Source organism: Ananas comosus, linkage group 9, assembly GCF_001540865.1.
Source record: "Ananas comosus cultivar F153 linkage group 9, ASM154086v1, whole genome shotgun sequence".
Classification (NCBI taxonomy): domain Eukaryota; kingdom Viridiplantae; phylum Streptophyta; class Magnoliopsida; order Poales; family Bromeliaceae; genus Ananas; species Ananas comosus.
This window is the reverse complement of record NC_033629.1, coordinates 535698-557439: the sequence shown is the minus strand read 5'-3', so window position 1 is coordinate 557439 and position 21742 is coordinate 535698. Positions and strand designations below refer to the sequence as shown.

General features: G+C 37.2%; 4 protein-coding genes across 9 annotated transcripts; 1 reads left to right on the top strand and 3 right to left on the bottom strand.

Annotated features, from left to right (window-relative positions):
• On the bottom strand, window positions 845–2496 carry LOC109715366 (cyclin-A3-1-like). The gene is made up of 8 exons (XM_020240344.1): window positions 2437–2496; window positions 2096–2328; window positions 1903–1978; window positions 1741–1817; window positions 1498–1531; window positions 1252–1401; window positions 992–1123; window positions 845–859 (listed from the first exon to the last, which is right to left on the bottom strand). The coding sequence occupies exons 1-8, from the start codon at window positions 2494–2496 to the stop codon at window positions 845–847; spliced, it is 777 nt and encodes a 258-aa protein (XP_020095933.1).
• Window positions 4300–6692, bottom strand: LOC109715062 (cyclin-A3-1-like). Its single transcript, XM_020239849.1, is given in 8 exon segments — window positions 4300–4667; window positions 4779–4913; window positions 5026–5175; window positions 5285–5318; window positions 5422–5498; window positions 5597–5672; window positions 5777–5981; window positions 6053–6692. Coding segments are annotated over 8 exon segments (1122 nt in total). The 5' UTR covers window positions 6426–6692; the 3' UTR covers window positions 4300–4595.
• Window positions 10157–13825, top strand: LOC109715023 (TIP41-like protein). 6 transcript variants are annotated; one of them, XR_002217478.1, is made up of 9 exons: window positions 10157–10286; window positions 10942–11127; window positions 11414–11504; window positions 12051–12134; window positions 12215–12274; window positions 12376–12417; window positions 12662–12796; window positions 13131–13326; window positions 13552–13825. XR_002217478.1 is itself a non-coding variant. In XM_020239805.1 (9 exons), the coding sequence occupies exons 2-8, from the start codon at window positions 10970–10972 to the stop codon at window positions 13233–13235; spliced, it is 672 nt and encodes a 223-aa protein (XP_020095394.1). In that variant the 5' UTR covers window positions 10157–10286; window positions 10942–10969; the 3' UTR covers window positions 13236–13247; window positions 13540–13825. The 6 variants fall into 6 exon arrangements, 4 of the variants coding, with proteins under 4 accessions (XP_020095394.1, XP_020095393.1, XP_020095392.1 ...); XR_002217479.1 differs by having other exon boundaries at window positions 13540–13825; XM_020239805.1 differs by having other exon boundaries at window positions 12054–12134; window positions 13131–13247; window positions 13540–13825.
• Window positions 13983–21521, bottom strand: LOC109715022. Its single transcript, XM_020239802.1, has 9 exons — window positions 21321–21521; window positions 18930–20266; window positions 18201–18561; window positions 17531–17615; window positions 17273–17329; window positions 16979–17038; window positions 16673–16891; window positions 15063–16411; window positions 13983–14771 (listed from the first exon to the last, which is right to left on the bottom strand). Exons 2-9 carry the CDS (start codon window positions 20263–20265, stop codon window positions 14393–14395), a joined length of 3846 nt encoding a protein of 1281 aa, XP_020095391.1. The 5' UTR covers window position 20266; window positions 21321–21521; the 3' UTR covers window positions 13983–14392.

Below are 21742 nucleotides of genomic sequence, written 5' to 3'. Positions count from 1 at the left end.
AACTTTATCTTTTCTGCTCAGCGGCGAACCTCTCCTTAAACATGATATATTAAGAACAAGTGGTTGATTTTGAGAAATGTAACTCATAAAGACTAAAACAACACAAATAACATCATTTGTCATTTCATGTCCTTGTTTCGGTTACTCGCTGTGATAAAAATTCAACCGAAATCCCTTTTAAGTGGGCTTATCAATTATGTGCAGTTCACACTTAATCAACTTTTTATCTGACTCAAACTTACAACAGCAGGGGGAAAACAACCTAAAAGTTTCGAAATCATACAAAATTAACGGCGGCAAAATCTTGCCATAAGTTTCATGATGCAGTAGTCTCTCAAACTACGTTAAAATCGCCTCGTGTCAAAGCCAATTGCGGTTGTTCTTTACATTAGTGCAAAGAATCGCCTAGGTAAGTTCGGAACTCCGACGGCAGTAGACAGATCTTACAAATCCTGCATATCCTGAGATCACTGTAATGTTGACACTTCTCTATTTCATGGAGCATTAATCACCTCCAATGTTAGGAGGTGAAATAGAAAATCATTTCTTCCCAGGCTCCAAAATTTAAGTAGCATTAGTAGTTGGAGCAACACATCTAATGCTTTTACAGAAATCTTAATATCAACTTCGTTTTTTTGAGGGTGGAAAGTTAATCTCTTCTTCATATTCTTCATATTCTTCTTCATATACTTCATATTCTTCCCCTTCCCCTTCCTCATCTTCCTCATCATCTTCTTCTTCCTCCTCTTCTTCCTCTTCTCTACTTTCCTCATCTTCCTCATCTTCTTCTTCTTCTTCTTCTTCTTCTTCTTTAGTGTAATCAAAATACAGTGCAGGAATTTCTTCAGGAGATGTCAAACTGGAGACGCATTTGAACTGTCGCGAAAAGATAAGTACAAGGCATTCAACCAAATAAGATCAAACAAGACGAGCCATGTTTACGGTTACAAATCGTAGTTAACAAAAAGAAAGAAGGCGGCAAAGAAATTACAGTGTGATCCTTGTACTTTTCTGGGATGTTCGCTAACGAAAATCCATTATTCAACTGCAAATAATGTACAGCTGTGACGCAGTCCTTTAAATCAGGCGCCGCATACTCCGTATACTTCGCCAACTGTTTGCTCTGTAGAGAAGGGGGAGAGGAGCATGAGAATCGCATAGAGCTCTATTTCAAAGAAAAGCCTTTGTTTTCGTGAATAAAAACTTCAATCAGAAGCCGTATTTTTTGGTAAATGAACTTCTTGTTCTCACCCAGGGATGTCTTTTTGGCTTAATGGTGAACCTCGCGAGGAAAACGGCTGAAGCAGCGACAATTGATGGTAAGAAGCCAATGCAACCGTAGTCGAGTAAGGTTAACTCAGCAAGGTAATTCGCAAGAAACTCCAACAGTAGCTTTGAGTACTGTAGGAAACAACATAAACATCATAAGGTCACAAAGCAAAAAAGAATGCATCTTAAGCCCCAGAATACAACAGCCAAAGTTGAACAAATATTTACCTCGACATCCTCTCGAGCGACCATCATGAACTGCCTACAGGTAACGAAATATAGGTTACAGTTAGGCCAATGAATTACTGGATGAGTCAATCAAAAGAATTAAGAAGGTTCAAATAACTAAGTTTTCTCTATGTGATTGTTTCATAATTTCCAGAATGAGATTCCTGTAATTTCATCAGAAAGAGAGAAATGAAAGAATGAGATTGTAGAAGTGCGAATTTGATTTCTCAGAAAGACCACTACCTGAGGAAAGTTTTCGCTGTCGGATTCCCGATTTCATATTGGAGAATTTTTAGTATGTCTCCCTCCATATTCACCACCTGCACTTCAACATGTTGCTAACGGTCGAATCAAAGAAACAAGTAAATATAACCATATTCAAATTAAAAAGAGCAGAAAATTTACTTCTCGTGTCGAGTAAGCCCAATCAGTATAGTAGGAGAACTGCGAGGCAGTAGCATGTCTTATCTCTTCATATTTTCTGTGTTCGTTGAATACCAACCAGAGAGAGAGAGAGAGAGCTCTGAATATTAAGAAATAAGAAGGGCAAGAACAAACTATATATATATGGAAGTAAACAAAAAAGAATAGAGCTTACGAGGCGATGAGCATCGAAGACACAGCAAGAAGCTGCAGCTGCTTCGTAGCGATAGAACGGAAGGATAGGAATCTATCAATGTACGATATGGCGCGGTAAAGAGTATCCGGTGCAAACTGTAACTCATTTGCCAAATTCACCAACCAGTTCACCAGAATCGCCCGCATAGAAGCTGTCACCTCCGTTTGAACCGTCTTTAAATAGTCCGCTCGCGGCATTCTCCTCTCCTCCGTCTAGAAAACATTGCCACCGCAATAGCCAAGAACCAAATAACCAAATCGGATCAAGAACTCTGTAAGACAAAACCCCGGCTGCAACAAACTGAAAGATCGACCACGAACCTCCACATCTCGGAGGTATCTATCTATCTCTGAAGCGTAACCCCCGTAATCCTCCCACATTGCCTCGGGCTAAAGAACACCTCTTTCCGCTACGCCTCTCTCACTCCACTCTGCGCAAATTTAGTAACAATCTCTTCAATATATTCTAGCGTATCTCGATTCACGGCCTATCCTTAAAATGCTTTCCACACTGTATAGTCCACCAAGTTCTTGGAATCCTTGTTTACTCATAAGAAACAAAACAACATGCAATTCAAGATTGTAATACTCCATAAAAACGGGTTCGATCGTGCGCAACTGCAAAGATGTGAATATGTTCTTCTTCGAGAAGCGTAAGTGTTAGCCTTAGAGAGAAAATCTATGGCTTCAGGAGGTAAGAGAATTCACATACACTGCAATGGCTTGCAAGAAGAAGCGCCGGTTCAAGAAGCCATATTCCACAAGAAATGGCGTCTAATGTGTATATTCTCCGCTTCGAATGCATATATTCTCCACTGAATTTGCTAAATAACTTTGCAAGTATCGCTGTTCGATTGGAGAGAGAGAGAGAGAGAGAGAGAGAGAGAGTTTAAGAGTTTTAATGGTTTAAATAAATAAGAGAAATGAGGGAGTTTTGGGAGGTTGAGAGTGGGGTTAGTGTTGAGGATGGTCGCACGTGAGAACTTTTAAAACCCACACGTGCGCACCCTCAACAATTTCGCGCGCGCGCGTCTTGCGGAGCCTTATTAAGCTGGGAACAGTAAACGGGTCGGATAATATTTTCTGACCTTTACCGGACCCTGGATCCGGTCGGAGTCAGATTTGACTTGAATCCAAACAAATACGGATGTGTAGTAACCAAATATCATTTATAATTGATCAAAATTCAATGCTTGAGTCCATTTTAAGAAAATGAGTATTCATATTCGGGCAAATATGAGTAACATTATGCACAGGAAATTAATACACACGCGGCTTTACAAAGTTCACTATCTTAGTGAAAAAATTCATATCGTATGCATATTTTTATTATGAACCAGTAAGTGATTTTGAAAATTTCTCTAAAAAATATACGATGGTTGGCAAAGCTAAACGAAGTCCAAAATATTAAAGGAAAAGATGATCAAAATATCAAATGCTCAAGACACAAAGCTGGCTTGGGTGACCAGAGGAACATGCGCATGTTAAGATGAAAGATCTAGAAAAACAGAGAAAAAAAAAAAAGAAAAAAAAAAAGAACATTGGGCACACTACTTGATTTCATTACATTTACACACCCACACTCACATATATATCAACACATTTAAGTATCTCTATTAAAATGACACTTGGAGTCGTTTGGTTCAAAATTTGTACTCTAATAATATTTGTATATTTTGTATTTGGAACGACCAATTTATTATTAACTTATCAAATCACTTGAATCGAGAGATTATTAAAATATAGTGTATTCTTATTAATTGACTACTAATGATTTTCATCAAAAATAAAAATAAAAATATCTCTTTAATCCATAATAATTTAATATTTCTACTATCTAAAAATCTACAATAATTTTACTACTTCACTAGTACCTTTTAAAAGTACTCGAGTTGAATGATAATAATTTATATAATTTCAATTGAAATTACGAAGGATTATCAAAAAATGGATATAAGTCCCTCCCATCATATGTATAGGAATTGATATGTAAGCCATATTCTGTTAAAACCATGAAACCTTATTATCATGCTATCTAAAACTAGTAAAGAACCAATTTAACATTTTTCTAAAGAGGCTCAGCAACTATGTATATTTTCTTGCTACAAATCTACATGAAGAATTGATGTAGCAGAGGTACTTCCTCAAGAAAAACAGATAACCCAGAAGTTCAGAACCATAGAATTTTGATGACAACATATTCTGATCATGATATTCATAATTCCAAAACCACCTCTTCTCAAAATTGAGAATGACAATTTCTTCGAACAAGTACAAGCAATGGCCCTGGTAAGCTTTGTCAGGTCCTTTCAACAGCAGACCAATTTTGCATATTTACTTTCTCCAAGCTTCGGCGCTCCAAAGGGCTTCAATCTCCTCAGCCAGGTGATTTGGGATTGCACTTTCCGCAAGTGCAAAGCTACTAAGCCTCAATTAGTAATCAGTGGTTGGGACGATACATCTAATAATCTTCCAAAAGGCTAACCTTTAAAGTTATCAAAGTATAATGCAGGTATCTCTTGAGGAGAGAGCAAGCTCGACACGCACTTGAACTGTCACAAAACATTAATGCAATTCAGCCAAATGAAATCAAACTAGAAAGAAGTCATTTGCTACATTTACAAAGCAAAGTGACTATCAGATCAAAAGGAAAACAAAATTACCCTATGTTGCTTGTACTTTTCCCTGATAGCCACCAAATTAGATCCTTTTCTATTCAACTGTAAATCATGCATAGCTTGGATACAATCCTTCAACTCACACACCGTATACCCAGTACACTGCTCCATCTGTTTGCTCTGTGGAGAGATTATATTGTTAGCCAAGGAAAATAAAGTTTGCACAAGTAACAAAGAACCCAATTGAAAGCAAGTTACAATTCTTGTAAAACAGCTTGCTCTTAAGTCTTACCCAAGGATGGCATTTTGGGTCGATGGTGAACCGTGCAAGAAAAACAGCCGACGCAGCAACAATTGACGGTAAGAACCGAACACAGCCATAATCCAGGAGACTTAACTCGGCAAGGAAACTTCCAAGAAATTCCAATAGTAGATTCGAGTACTGTAGAAAGTAACAAGGACCATCATAAGTAACAAGTAACCAAATCAAAAACAAAAAATGCATCATAAGGTCACATTAAAACAGACCAAAAAGGTGAACAAACTTTTACCTTGTTATCCTCTTGACCCATTTTTACAAATCGCCTGCAAGCAACAAATTGCAAAGTACAGTGAGCATAGTAGATTACTATCGAATAGTGGCTCAAACAATTACAATAATACTAAGGGAAATGACAAAGTTTGTTACCTCAGAAAAATTTTAGTGGTAGGATTTCCCATCTCAAATTTGAGGAAGTTTAGTATGTCACTCTCCATTTTCACTACCTGTATCCCCACATATAGCTAACAAGTAAGATATAACCCAAAGAAACAACTAAACATCGCCACATTTGAAACAAAAAAAAAAGGAGCAAAACACTAACCTCTTGCTTTGTGTAAGTATTGTCTGTAATGTAGCAAAAGTCCTCCACATGAGGAGGGCTTATCTCTTCATATTTCCTGTACTCATTGAATCCCAACAAAGAAAACACCAATAAATACACATACAAAAGAGGGGAAATGGCTAATTACAGTTGGGAAATTGAAAAAGGGTCAGAGCTTACGAGGCAATGAGCATCGAAGACACCCCGAGAAGCTGCAGCTTCTGCCTATTAATAGAATTGAAGGATAGGAATCTATCTATATATGATATAGTGAGGAAAAGAGTATCTGAGACAAGCTTGTACTCCTCCGCCACTTCAACCAACCAATCCACCAAAATCCCCCTCATATTAGCAGTAACATCCTTCTGAACCGTCTCAGCAAAGTAGCCAACGCACAGATCAGATCACACCATCCTAATAAGAATTCCATATGAAGAAACCCTAATTGCAGCAACCCAGAAGCTCAAACACCAACCTCCATGGATCGGAGGTACTGGTAAATATCACAAACATATGGCGAGCACATCTGCAGGTCATCGATCTCCGACTCGGCGCCATTGGAGAGCTCCAAGGGGGGCCTCTTCTCATCAACAGCTACCACCACCACCTTCTCCTGCTCCCCCTTCCTGGATCTCTGCTTGGGCTTGGAAGGGGCGGCGAGGGGATCTGGGGAAGGGTTTCGGACGATGGCATTGGAGAGCGTGGGGAGCTCGCTCAACGCCACGCGCTTCTTCTTCGCCGGGGGATTGTTCGCCGCGGAGGAGGCCGAGGCTACGCGTTTCGCTGCGGCGCGGGTGTGGCGCGGGGCGAGGTTCTCCTTGCCGGCCATGGCGACTCCTCCCTTCGTCTAAACCCTAGCAGCTAAGGCTCGGCTAGGGTTAGGGTTAGATAGGAAGGGGGGAGGAGGAGGAGGAGGCGGAAGAGGAGGAAGAGGAGACAGAGATATGAGTGAGTTGAAGGGGTTTGTATAAGAAGAAGAGGAGATGGGCGCCATTTTTGGGGGGGGTGGGAGGAGGGAGGGATTCGATTAATTCGAAAATAAAAAGAAGAAAGAGAAGAGGAAGAGGGCGCGCGCTAGAGAGACCGTTGCGGTTTTTTTTTTTTTGGGGNTTGGGAAATTTGGGGTCAAAAAATTAATTAAAAAAAAATCTGGGGGAAACTTTGGGGAATCTTTTTCGTGTGGGGCCTGGGGAATTGGGGAGGAAACAGTGGCGGGGTGTTTTTATCTATGGGATTTTAATCGTGATTCGGCTTTACTTTGAAGCGGGAGAATTGGAGTTCGCTTCCTTTTTTTCATTTTGGATTTCAAATGCGACGTACGAGGGCGGGTTCCTACGGATAGAGTTGTAGGGAACTGGTACAACCTGAATACGTGGCAGTACTTCGTTGGTTTCTCTTAAAGGGTGTTTTTTTGGAAATTCCTTTTTGTCCCTGCATGAAAAAAAAAATGTCAATTTATATAAAAAATTCACAAATTTTGAGTGTTTATAAAACTGATTCGTTTTTTTCGATTTTATATACACAGATTGAATTTTTAGAAAACTGATCAAAATATTCTTATTTTTCTCTCTTTTCTTTTTTTTTTTTTACCACCCGCCCTCCTTATCTCCAATCCTGTCATCGCCACTCGTTAGGACAGATAGTGTGTGGACGCGGGCGAGGGTGCGGGAGACAGAGAGAAGACGGGCCGCCTCCGCCTCTCTCTTCGGAGAGGTAAGAAAACGAATGAGAGAAAAAAAAAAAAAAAAAGGAGAGAGAGAAAGAAATAAATGTATTTTGGTCAGTATTTTAAAAATTCGGTCCGAATCTGTAAAATTGAAAAATGTGGTCCAGTTTTACAAAAGCTCAAAACTTATAAATTTTTTATGCAAAATAGCCGAAAAAATAAAAGCATTATCCAACATTTGACCAGAAGCTACAACATATTACAACCGAAAGTATTTTTAACTGCATATACAAAATGCCAGACGGTGAAGAGTTTTTGCATTTATTTAGGAACTATGCTGGAATGTTATTAATGACACCAATAACTTTGTGCTATTAAGTTTTTTACTCTTGCATTAAAAGATGTGTGGTTAGGATGATGTGAGCTCTCTATGGTTCAGTGGGTGGTTAGTTGAATAGTATAATCGAACGGATGAAAATGATAAAAGAAGTAAATCTAAAGGTAGAAAACTTAATAGCACCAAATACTTCGTGCTATCGATAGTATCCCAATCAGAGTCTTTATTTAGTATCAAGTTTCATAAATTATTCTATTCACAAAGGAGGCATTTGGTTCGGGGATAGTGGGGGGCATAAAGGGTTATTCCCCCTATCCCCAAACACAAAAAAAAAAAAGAAAAAAGAGAAGGATGGGATAGCAATCCTAGCACTTGTGTGGGAATAGGAGAAACAGATGTTTTCCACCCCTATTTAATTTTAAAAATAATTTAAATTTAATTTTAAAAAATTTTTGTAATTTGTAATTTTAAAATTAAATTTTATAAATTTTAAATTTTAAATTTTAAATTTTAAATTTTAAATTAAAAATTAATATTTTAAATTTATTAAATTTAAATTTTGATATTTTAGATTTTTTTAAAATTTAAATTTAATCTTAAATTTAAAATTTAGAACTTTAAATTTTGAAATTTGAGATTTAAAATTTAAAATTTATTTCTGAATTTTTTAATTTTAAAAGTTATATATTTAATTTTAAAAATTCAAATATAAAATTTAAAAATTTAAAATTCGAATATAATATCAGAGTAATATCATTATTTTCTATTTATAACTATTAACTATTCTTCTTATTTCATCTTATCTATCAAAGCGTTATTTATTTTATTTATGAAAACAACTCAATTTTTATCTAAACGTAAAATTGATCTATTTCATATTTAACTTATACATATTTCCGAAATAAACAGTTCTTATTTATATCCGAATCAAACGAAGCTAATTTAACAAAAAATTGAACTTTATGAAATCCCTAACTAGCACATCTAATGCTCGGTGTGATGCTACTCAAACTTCATGGACGGTTCATCTTTCGCCACACTGATTCGATTAAATGTATCGCCTTCAACAATAAATTTTGAAATTCAAGTATGTCAAATGAACCCGAGAACTTACTAGTGTAGCATTTGCCCCAACCTCCAAATATATTACTAGTTCGAGCTTACCTGCAACAAATAACACAAGTCCATAATCAATCATCATGGAAGCGATCTCAAACATAATGGAATGAGAACCGGAAGCTAAGAACATTCGCACCCCCTTTATCAAATATGACATTTACATTTCGCATATTTTTCCATCTTCTCTCTCTCTCCTGGTCGTGATTCAACCTCTTCAGCCGCGGGTGGTACCTCACAAACTCCTCTCATCACACTTCGGAAGGGCGAGCTCTTCTTCCTATCTAGTGTTTCAATGCGTGTAATAAAAATATTGATGGCAAAGTTATTGGAGAGTCCGATAAAAGAAAAAGGGTTAAAAATACACGAGGCTCAATGAACCATTAAACTGTTCGAATGGCATTTTCATAATCTCAAAACACGCTATTTGTTTAAGAGTTGTGGTCTGCTCATCTTATCAACGACAAAGTAATAAACACTTCAACGCAAGTCATATTATAACATACATAGAGATTTTGTATAAAGGTATTCGAGTGAGGGTGTTTGGATTGGTTAAATGATAAGATACAGTTGGAGCATGGATAAAGTGATACTGTTTGGTTGTTTGTTTTGATGTAGATGGAAGATGATTGCATAGAACTTACTCCAATCGAACCTAATCCGCCAAACTAGACTTCAAATCGAATTAGTTCAAAGTCATATTCCCTTGGTCCTATCCATCTGTACGTCTATTGCGAGCGCCCATCCCCAGGTTTCCATCCTCGTAAATTTGATGTGGTATGTTAAATATTTTGGTCACAAAGTCAAAATAATTAAGATTTATTTATAATTTATTTATTTAATCTATTTTTATAAAATAATTTTTATATTTGTCTTGCAAATCAAATCAAATAATCACTAAAATTTCACCTTGTAAAAGTACTACTTTCGGTGTTTTGTTTTGAAATATGTCCTAAAGTAAACTCTTCAGGTTAGATTAAATTTAAACTAAACCAAATTTAGACCCGATCCTTTGATCACGAATTTATAAGATTCATAAGGTTTCGTTTAGAATTGCGAAAAAATTGCGTTACTTGCGGTGATAAACAACGATGGGCGATGATGGAAAAATATATTGTTTGTTTTCGTATGTAATATTGCATTCCGCATATTGCGTTGGTTATGATATATTTTCTGCGGTCCCATCGTAACAGAAGCATATTTCTATATATTTTTTTTGAACTCCATTCTATCGGACAGTATTAGATTGACATCAATACCAAACTAAGCCTAAACCAACTCTTACTCCCAAATAAAGAGAGAGAAGAAAAAAAAAAAAAGAAATATGCTTCTTTACTAGAATTATATGTAGATTATATGAAAAATAGAAAAATCTAAAATTATTAGATGGAAAATAAAAAAAAAACGAGATTGTTAGAATTATACGTGGATCGTNGGGGCAGAGCGGAGGCGAGCGATCTCAAAGCGGCGGGGGCGGAGCCGCTCCCCCACGCCCGCAACGGTCTCGTGCTCAAGGGTTGGTGCGTCGAGTCGCGCAAGCGCCCCATCCTCAACTCCCTCGCCATACGCGAGTACGCAACCCTCCGATCCCTCTCTCTCTCTCTCTCTCTCTCTCTCTCCTTTTTTTGTGTGTGGTTTGATCTGCGAAACCCTAGCTGCTTGATCTCCGCTCTTTGTAATTTTCATCGAAACGATCGGATCCGTGAAGTGGTTGCCCTAGCGAGTGTAAATGGTTTTAGGGTTGCTTACAGGAGAATTTGCGCGCAATCGAAGCCGTAATTATTCGGTGATTAAGAAATACGTGTTAAGGAGATAGTTAAAGTTTATGCGGCGACGGAAGCAACTGTGCGTTGAAGTAATTCTTATTAGAAATTTATGAACAGCTTATGGGAATTTTGGTAGTGTGATTCGCTTGCGAGAGCAAGTAGAAGGGAAATGTTGTGCGGTGGAAGATGATTTAAGTTAATTTGATCGTAATATACAAGTGAGTTTTGTTTTTAGTTGATTACTTGTACAATTAGGATAAGATATGATAGCAGTTAAGGCACGGATTATTCCCGAAAGGCGGCTTTGGTCTTTTATTTGTCCAAGAGTAGCAGTTTTGTTCGAGTCTTCGATGAGATTGCAAATGAAAGAGAAAATTTGTACATTGGTATTTTTGAAGCTAAAGTTGAGATACTACTTATTCGTCATTACGATTGGTTATTTCTTGCGGTGTTTCTTCAGGTGGGAAGAAAAGCTTGGAACGTCACATATGCCTGAGATGGTTTTCGGAGAGAGTTCTCTGTCTCTTTTACATATAAGCTCTGGTATTAAGTTACATTTCAATGCATTAGATGCTCTCAGGGGATGGAAGCAGGAGTCGTTACCACCTGTTGAAGTCCCTGCTGCTGCAAAATGGAAATTTAGAAGGTTCATTTAACTTATGTTCTTTGTATATTAGGAAGAACTAAGATGTTAAAGATACTTTACGTGTTTTATTTTAATTTGACTCTGCATGACATTTTTGTTATTCTACATAGATCTAAGAGGCAGCAGTAACAACACTAATTATGAGATCCAAAAAGACAAAACACTTCTTTGAATCTTCTTCTTTTTTTTTATTTTTTATTTTTTTATATTTACCTGGGTGATTCTTCTGTTAAAGGGGTTTAAATTGTCTTGTTTTTGCTCTTTACTTATTGTTGTTGTCTTGCAGTAAACCTTCTGAGCAAGTGATACTTGATTATGACTATACATTCACAACACCATATTGCGGCAGTGAGATGATAGAACCGAACTATGAAAAGGTGTTTATTTGTCTTTATAGCTACAGAACTTATTTATTAAATATTAGATATAAGCTTCTTATTTTATTTTTGTTTGTTATATTTGTTACTTTTGCCTCTTTGAGTATGTTATTTTAGCGGCGGCAAGTAAAAGCTGCTAAATCAATCTGCACTGGATGTTTTGATGTAGTTTGGAGTCTCAACATCTTGTATCTTTCCACTCAGATTAAATTTTTTGTGGGACTTTATCTTTCCTAGTGTGACTTGCTCTGATGAAATGAAGAAAAGTCGTTACATTTCCCATTGGCACCCTCTTCAGACACTTCGTATTTACTTCCCAACGTTCCAATTTTTCTAGAACACCTCAACCTGAAACATTTCTAGTTTGCTCACCACAAGCACACAAATATTAAGCAAAGATAAATAGTTATGCACAACATTCAGCTGACTTGTTATTGTAACATTGGTTTTACTTTTTACATGCTTATATTTGTTTAGGTTCATCTAGCTTGGTATATATCTATTACGAGATAACCACACTAACTTCTGAATACCATTGCAATGCAGAAGGGTTTGCATTGGCAGGACACGGATGAGCGAATTGATCTGGCTGCACTGTCGTCAAGAGAACCAATTCTTTTTTATGATGAGGTTGATTAGTTTGATATAATAGCTAATAGGGTGATAGATGTAGTTGCCACGTCTAATTAGAGTTTAACCTAATTATCTAGGTTGTTTTGTACGAAGATGAGTTGGCTGACAATGGGGTATCGTTACTAACGGTGAAAGTGGTAAGTACTTTTTGCTTGTCTAGTTAACAAAGTTGGCCTTGAATAGGCAAGAGTATTTAGACTTTTGAAGTTTTACAGAGTCTTTTATTGTATGTCTGCAGAGAGTGATGCCAAGCTGTTGGTTTCTTCTATTACGTTACTGGGTAATGTTTAAATACCTTGGCTCAAAAGTGTCCCTTACATTTTTATTTAGATTCCGTTATTGAATATATGAAGTATGCATTCGATAACGGAATGCCTAGATTCTGAGTGAGTTTTGATGGAAAAAGACTTGGATTATCATGATTAATTATCATGTTAATTTTCTATAATGTTAGTTGTACTTATTGGAATAGTTATGCTGTTCATAGTATTATTTTTTAGCTACTGAATGTGTTATTTTAACAGCTTAGAGTTGATGGAGTGCTAATGAGGTTGAGGGATACTCGAGTTTATTGTGCTTTTGGTAGTAATGGCAATGCTGAACCTGTAGTTCTGCGGGAAAGCTGCTGGAGAGAAGCAACTATCCAAAGTTTGTCTGCTGTAAGTCTATTTGCTCTTTCATACTACAGTTAGTGTGCTAGAAATCCTACCTGACCTTGTTCTACGATAATGTTATGCTTTGATTACCGACTGTCCCTAGCGCAAATGGTAATGAGAGTGATGGTTGGTACTTGAGGTCTCAGGTTCGAAGCCTAGTTGCTTCACATTTCTAGCTAAATTTATTTCTAAAAATGAAATAAACGAAGCAGTTAGCATGCTACCTTTCTTTCTCTCTCAAAAAAAAGTTATGCTTTGATTTAGAATTTTCTGTTCTTCTTGCAACTAAGAAAATGTAAGTTGAATTGCTTTTTTCAAATCTTGCTGCGTCGTGCAGCAAGGCATTCCTTCTGATTCTGCAGCCTATGGAGATCCCAACCTCATTGTTCATAAGCTCCCTATTATCATGCAAAAGAACCAAAGGCTGGAGATCTCACGCTAATCCATTCCAAAGGTTTCTATCTTATCTCCTGAACTTCATCACGAGCTTAGTTACAGTTCATCTTCAGTTCCTCGTCCGAAGGCCGAGGAAGGTAAATATCTAGCTGATAAAAACACATGAACAGGACTTTTATACTCATCAATTATTTGACTAGTTTACATTGGGTGATAATTCTTATTTACATTCGCATACTAAATGTGCTTCCTTTATTTTTATTTTTTATGCTTGCATTTGTTTGCATATATTATTTTCCTTTAAATAGAGGGATATCAATTATTTTGAATCGTCTCATATACTTATTCAGTTTAAAATACAGATATATCAAAGAAGGAAGTAGATGGAGCTAGCCATAGTTATGGGGGCTCATCGTGTGAAGGGTTGCACCTCTCTTCAGGATACCGAGTGCACAGGGTGTTTAGAGTATCCCTACCCATTTGTTAAGTGGAAACTAATGGCTGTTTGATGAGCGATGTGTTTATAATTTGGTCAATATGTATGTTTGCATTGAATCTGCCTCGTATGTGTGACTATTGTGCTATACGTGGTTATTTATTAGTTTAATCGATTTGGAGAATTGTCAGTTCGTTCAATTTTGTTCCTTTGGTGCTGGTGGTTTTTTTTTCTTTTTTCTTTTTTTCCTTAAGAACAAATGAAGGGCATATTCATCTTTCTACCAAATTTACCACCTAGGCTCATAGAATTCGATTACGGAAGTTTTTACTTTTCAATTTGATGATAATAAATCACTTGCAACGAATCTAAAAGCTCCTTAGTATCATTTCTGCACATGGAGAAAGACCTCAAACATTTACAAGTGTGGTGTATACAATACATCATTAACAAATTACAAGGTACATCCACCAATATCTGAAGCAGAGAACCGCCTCACTCGCTTTCCTCACAGGTTCTAATCTAAATATATTCCTACGAGGAAGTTGTCTAAGAAGTTACAGTTAGTAGCTAAGCCTAGGGTGTCAAATGCTAATTTGGTTATCAGTGCCTTTTCTTTTTTCCGTTGTTAACTTGTTATTATTATTATTTTTTGATGGTTGTTCCCGAATAACTAAACCGGCTAAAAAGCACCACTGGATCTTTTAGTCTCAAAGATATACAGAGCAAGAGAGAAAGAGAAAAAGAAAAAAAAGGTTAGCACTGAATTAATTTGGAGCTGACCGTTTTCTCGGTTTTCTGGGATTAGCATTCATGCATTCGGTATCCGTTTGCAAATGCAGCCGCCGCGGTTCAATTGGGCAGGCTCTCGAGCTTTTTGGTCGCGCCTTGCTCGATTGATGAGGACGTGCATGAGCTGCACCAAGATGAGTTTTGCGCAACGTGTCCTTTTTGCCAGAGTCTTTCTTTGGCTTTAATTGGGGAACATTAGCATGACATGGATCTTGTCGCGCCTGTGATGAGCTTGAACAGAGTTTGCTCTCTTGGGCTGGTCCTTGTTGGATGATTGATCTTGGCCGATGCACTTGACTATGTTCATCAATGGCTTGGTGTTCCCCCAGAGAAACAAAGGTTTGAATATCCTGACCAAAAAAAAGGATTTAAGGTAACAAATAGAACTACCAAAATCCAAGTTTCTAAAATTTTGATATTTCTAAACCTTGCGAGCCGTCTAACTTTCGAATTCTGATGCATTATGTAGGGGAAAAAAATAATGGAACAAGAAACATTTTAAGTTAGTCGGAATCCTGGTAACTTAAATTATGCAGAAGAATACAGAAGTGTGAGCAGTATCTTGAGAAGATAGAATTGCTGGGTAAAAAGAAGCCAATATAAATTCATAGAGGCAGCATTCTTTTCAGTAAAGTGGTGACAAAATTGTGGGTTTGAGAAGGTTGTGCATCTTCCTCTGAATCGTCCATTTCCTCACGTTCAAACTCCACATGTTCACTCGCTTCATCCGAATCACTCAATTCCTCCTGTTCCATTACAATACCTGGCAAAGACTCCTCATTACGCTCTTCCAAGGATTGGCGAGCATAATTATTCATTCTAGTAGGTTCAGGTCCAATAAGATGAACATTTTCCACCTCGCACTCTTGTGACTGGGCAAAAACTCTGCTCGAATTTGAAAGACCACTATGCTTCAAATAAGAAGTCCTTGACTCGACATGCTCAAGTGAATCTCTGCTAGCAAATTTTAAGTTTTCATTATCTGTTGCAGAATATAAGCGGAAATCCAAGTCAAGATTGTTTTCCTTCTCACTGTGGCTTACAGATTCTCTCAAGTTACAGTCAGATTGGTCGAGGAATTGATGGCACTCTACATCTGATACTATGTTCTCAGAACCTCTAATTCTGGTCGACAAAGTTGCACCAGTACTTCTTTGCAGTAGAGGGTGGAAGTCGATAGTATGCACCTCTGCAGGAGCTTCTCTCGAGTACGAAATAATGTTGATGTTATCTTTTACTCCCACTACGGGATCAACCTGACCGCTATTCTGAGAGAGAAAACTGTATCTGCTCACTTGATGGTAATATGATGATTGATCTTCAGGACACTGGAATAGTAGAGGATGCATCTGGAAATCAGACTCAACAGGATTTTCTTCAGCCATATTTGTATGGGGACCCCCATCAGAGCATAGATTCAACTGTTTTCCTGGATTTTCTGTATTAATATATTTTGTAATGGCCTGAGAGCTCGTAGAAACAACATCTTTCGTTGCATTAGAACTGATGTTAGAAAATAATGATCCACCACGAAAGCCATGAAAAGCTGAGCGGGATATCACACGAACAGAGGGGGGGAGGTTTACAGGTGGCAAGTCGGGAGCCAACTTCACTACCCGGGCCCCTTTATTTTTGCGTGCTTGAGGCACTGAGACCAACATATTTTTCCCTATGGACTTTGACTTTGACCCAGAAAATAAGTTCATAGGTGAAACAGAGTATACACCAGTCTGCTTGGAAAAATCATTCGTGTTTTCAAAAGTCTTTGAGGATGTTGGAAGATCAAGCTTTGTTCCACCTACTTGATGTAGATCATCAGATTCATCTGTATTAGTGGAGGATTTTTGACCAATGTAAGCCCCCTCATGCTGTATCAACTGAACAGACTGTGTGTCATTCCTACCAATGCTCGAGTCTGCTAAAAATGCTTCATGAACATAAGCTTCGTTTTCATTATCCATTTCATCCGAACTGTTAGGTCCTCCATTGTCAACCTGGTAGTCATTCATCCACCAAATTAATAGGACGCTTAGGTGTACAATTTATGTTGGTAAATTGGTTTTGTATCAGAGTAAGTTTGCCTAAAGAGGGGTACTTTTGTAATACAAAGGCATATGCAAAAGAAATTAAGTTTTTAATGGGTATACATAATAATTTAGACTTTGCAGGGGTATACATACATATATATATATAAAAATAATTTTCCAGGGATTTTAATGCAAATATAATGTTTAAAGTTGATTATGTTAACTAACCTCGTTTCCAGGTATTGTTTCTGTATCAGCCGTTAAAGCTTTCATTTTTCTTCTTTTTGCTTCATATAATCGCCTCTTTTCTTTAACAGCTTCACTTTTACAGTAGGACTTCTGGGTTCCAGTAGCAATTCTCCACTGGCGTGGCAATAGTGACGGATCTCGATGTGGGACAAAAAATTTCCAAACAGATATCCAATCATGTTTGAATAATTTAAGTCCCTGGCTTCAAACACGAGTATGATGGGATTATGACTTAAATAAGTTATAGCCCATATCAGTTCTATTAATGATTTTCAATCAACTCACCTCGTAGATCCGTGCCTTTTCATCTATTGTCAACGGAGAGGTCTTCATACGTCGCACAGCCTGGATGAGTTGACAAATAAATAAGCCTTTAAAACAAGCCAACAATTGAAAACTTAAAATGAGAAGCAGAATTTAAAACTTGATGGATTTCAAAAAATTCTCAATGCACAATTGAGCACTGAAGTCAAACTTTTGTTTTCATATGCATACTTCCACCAAATTTTATCATATATAAGCATGTGATGGAAAGAGCACACGGAAATACATATTTTAGTCATTCACTCGAATGCTTACCTTAATTGGATTCTCAGGAGCTTTAGAAGAGCTGCGGTTTTTCTGTCTGACGAAAATCTGCATCAAAGAAAGACCATGTTGTCAAATCATCATAAAGAAAGGTTAAAATGCCTTATTAAAAAGTTTCCATATCAAAATTAGCAAATAAAAACTATGTATTTGGAATTTATAAACACAACGACACATTTTGGTCAGAAAGCAGGCAAGTTCATGTCATGTAGACATTCACAAAAGTATCAAAATAATTACAGATATTACCTGATGTTTCGACTTACAAGGAAGAAAGTGCTTCTGTATCGCACCCCAATCATTATTATACTCCATCAGTCCCATTGCTAGTAATCTGCAAGAATCTCAAAAATTAAGAAAATAAAACAGTAACCGAATCCTGGCTAAGTAAGAGTGATAACATCAAATCGTGAATCATAAGGCGGTGTAATCCATGAAAGAGGAATCAGAAAGAAATCAAAGAGCTAACAATTCTAGATCTAAAGAAGATTATTATGTATCAACAAAGTGCTAATAATTCTAGATCCAATTTTTACTAGCCTGAGGAATTTTGCATTAGGTATGTAGGTGCTTGAGCGGATGCACGTGTATCTTACATGTCAGACAAATTGATCACATCAGTTAAAAAAATCCAGTTGATGGCAAGGACTTGGTTGAGACTCTTAAAATAAGTGAGGATTCCAACAGCTTCAACTAAAACAGCTATAATTAAGTTCCATACAATGTTCAAGGATTAATTAGCAAACCAAAGAAGAGCTCTAAACAGGAAGAAACATGGACAAATGAGTAGAACTCAAAACATAGTAGACAGACAGATAAGTAAGATAAACAATGCAAAGAATAGAAAAAGGGGGAAAAAAAAAAGTAACCGAATTATTAAACATGGAACGTCAACGGTAGAAAAGGAGAAAGAACGCACCCATCCTCCGCATCAGTGAAAAGCACACGGTTTGCAACTGCTGGCAACGGAGGTTTGTGAGGAAACAGCGCAATATTAAACAGAGGAAAAAACCTCTGTGCTAATCTGGCTATATCCACAGGGACGATAGCAACTGATTGCTTCTTGGTACTTTCTACAAGGGTAGCAGCTAATGACTTTTTAGGTTGCAGCTGACCAGGTGAAAGTGATGAAACTGTAGACATTGTATTAAATCCTCCAAGAAGCTTATTATTACTCTCCCTGCCGGTGTCGATCATAGGCAAAGGAAAAAGAGGTTCTCTTTTCAAGTGGCTTTTGTCAGCTGCATTGTCCAAATGACTCTGCCTATACCTTACAACAGCTGTAAAATCATTTGGTAAAAGGAATACGGTCATAAAAAATTGGAGAAGTGTACAAACTTACATGAACTATTGCACATTTTAAAATGAGTATCTAAACTTTAAAATTGTGATTCACTACCAAGCTGTAGAATGTTTTTGATTTAAACCTCCCATCAGCAATTAACAGCATTTCTGAAGTGAAAAAGAGTGTATATTTCTAACAAAAACCATTCAGTTCTAAAATATTTCGATGAAACATTCTAAAATGAAAACCGCAGGTACCCATTTCAAAATGCGCTATAGTTCAAGTAAAGTCTGTTTCTTCAGAATTTGGAAGCCTGCACAAAATTGGCAAGCAATTAATATAAACGTATATATAGTCACCTACTAGCTGTAACATCAGTTGTGTAACTATTTGCCAGCCTTAGTGGTGCCACATCAAGAATGGAAAATAAAGGGCAATCAATTAATGGCATCCAGTGGGAGAATTCTGAACTCTGATTAGAAGCATTATCAAGTGATGAACGAAGATATGGAGTCTCAAAGCAAGTCCTCGGATAAGGAACTTTGTTCGAAACCAAGGCTTCCTCGCGCCTACAAACCATCTCTGTGATCATCTTTTGAACTTCAACAGCAACCGGCTGTCGTGATGGATCAAGAACACAAACAGAGAAGACTTGAACTAAAAGTTGAACATGCTCATGTATTAAGCAATAGAGCTGGCCTATTTGCTGAGCTGTGAATCCATTCGCCAAATCAGCTCCATTTTTAGAAGGAAACTGCCATCCATAGGCAGGGAGAGGGGATACTTGGGCATGAGCAACATACGGCAGAATAGGACGCAAGGGCAATTTTGGTTGCCCCAGAAAGCATTTCTTACTTTCAGCTGACTCCTTAAGCCGTTTCTTCTGCCGAGTCACGGGCCTACGGGAATCTTCCTCTTGCTTGTCATCTAATAATTTCTCATTTTCGATATTTTCATCAGCATCGCTTTCTAATGCCTCCTCAATTTCAATTTCAAAGTCAGCATCATTCTCATCTTCATCCAGATTATCATCCCCCTGTCCATTGTGTTTGTCATCTCCTCCATCCAGTAGAACAGCTGCAAGAAACTTACGATATTCCTCTTCTTCATCAATATTTTGTAGGTCCCCATCATCATCAGATTCCTGGAGAAAGGTCTCTAATTCTTCGAGTGTATAATTTGCCAGAGAAACGCGAGCCCGTGTGCGCTTAAAGATGGCATCCTCATCATCTATGCTGATCGTTGGATTCTGGGATTTCCCACAAACAGTTAAGTTTTCCTCCTGCTGTGTACAATTTGTCCCTTGGTTTTCTTGAACAGGTTCTTTCCCACAGTCATCGTCTGTTGCAAGCCTATTATGCATCAGGGTATTCTCATCCTCTTTTCCAATAATTAAACTACAATGTTGAGTCTCATCAATTGGCCTAGACGCTGTATTAACATCTTGTTGATCTGAAGAGCTCATAATTTTATCAACACTAGCAGATGCACCTTCATTTTCTGAAGTCAGACTTGATGAGGCATCTGAAGGAGTTTCTTCCCTCAAAAAAGGATTGAAATCCAAATCCTCCTCTTCATCGTCATCTCCAACTTCCATATTTACAGGATTGCCAGAAGATAAGTTGGATGGAGATAATGCAATTCTTTGATGGTCGGAATGCCAGGATTCTCCTTTCACTGCTGCGGAAAGCTCCGACATCCTGGAAAGAAGAAAGGAAAAATTATAAGTTTATGTAAGCAAAAGAAAAAACCCTGTAGAAAATGCCAAAAAAAGGTTTAAACATATATCGACCCGATCGCGCCATGTCAGAGACCAAAAGTGGACCGCCAATACATTCCTAAACCAGCTCAGTAGCAGCTTAAATAAGTAACTAAAATCAACTGAAAGCAAAAGTATACGGCCTTTTATACCGAAAACTCTTACTAGCACCAACCAATACTCAAGTGTAGTGTTCCAAGCTATCACTTCAAGTAGACCAAAAACTTAAACATTTAGTTTCCTCGCGACATAGCAAGGAATTGTGTTTGACAAAACTATTAATGAACACAAATTTAAAATAATTTCAATAAAGATATCTTATGCCTATAATGCCAGCATCCTTGGTTATGGTAAGTCAGCCTTTTCCAGTAAGACACAACTAATTCACGAGCATAGATTACCGCGTTCGCCAAGCTCGCGTACAAAGTAAAACTTTTGCCTTAAATCTAATAAATACTCAACAGCGAGAATAGAATCAGAAAGTGCATTTTGAGTGCATATATGTACAACAAATCGATTCCTCAATATCTTAAAATACTAAAATTTGCCCAATATTACAGGAAAATTGGAAAGAGCAATTCCGAAATAAAAACTTTCTATGATGAGAAGGTACTTCGGCGGAATCTACGACGATGTACTTGATGCAAAACCACTACTAAGTTCAATAAACAAAACAAATAACTCTAAAGATGAATTTACAGAGAAAATCGTGAAAAAAAGCAAAAAACCCTATCTCCCTATCACAACAACACTGTACTTCATAAATCAATTGTAAAGATTGTGATCATGAAAAGGCAAAGGTACACGAGAAGCACTAAAATAAAGAATAATTCCGCAATTATACACCCAATTCAAAATACTTTTAACCTAAGAAACGAAATCGCAACAAGGAGGCTTCGAATGCTTCGATTCAATGCAAACCCTAATCAAAATCTATGAATTTGAGCATTGGAGAGAGAGAACAACTAATAAAAAAATTGGGGAAACGTATATACCTTTCTCTATTGGATCGTTCGAGAACCTCTCTTCATTGTAGAGTGAGAAGAGAGAGAGAAAGAGAGAGAGAGAGAGAGAGGGTCCCGGAGAGAGAGGTCGCCTATGGCGCTTAATCATAAATTTCGCGAAGAGCGAAGAGGGCGACGCTGTTGTTGCTCAGAACACGTTGCACGAGATCGAACTTTTTCTTTTTTATTTATTATTTATTATTATTATTATTTTTAATAGGAAGGAGAAAATGCACACAGGCTCCTCATCTATAGGCTATTAAGAAAGTAAACCCATAGTTTTAAATTATTTGTTTTTATATAACAAATATTTTATGATTTTAACAAAAAGATTAAAAGCATCTGATAAAATGAGCGGCATCTAACCACGCGGTACAAATATTTTAATTTTTTTTCTCTCAGATATAATCAAT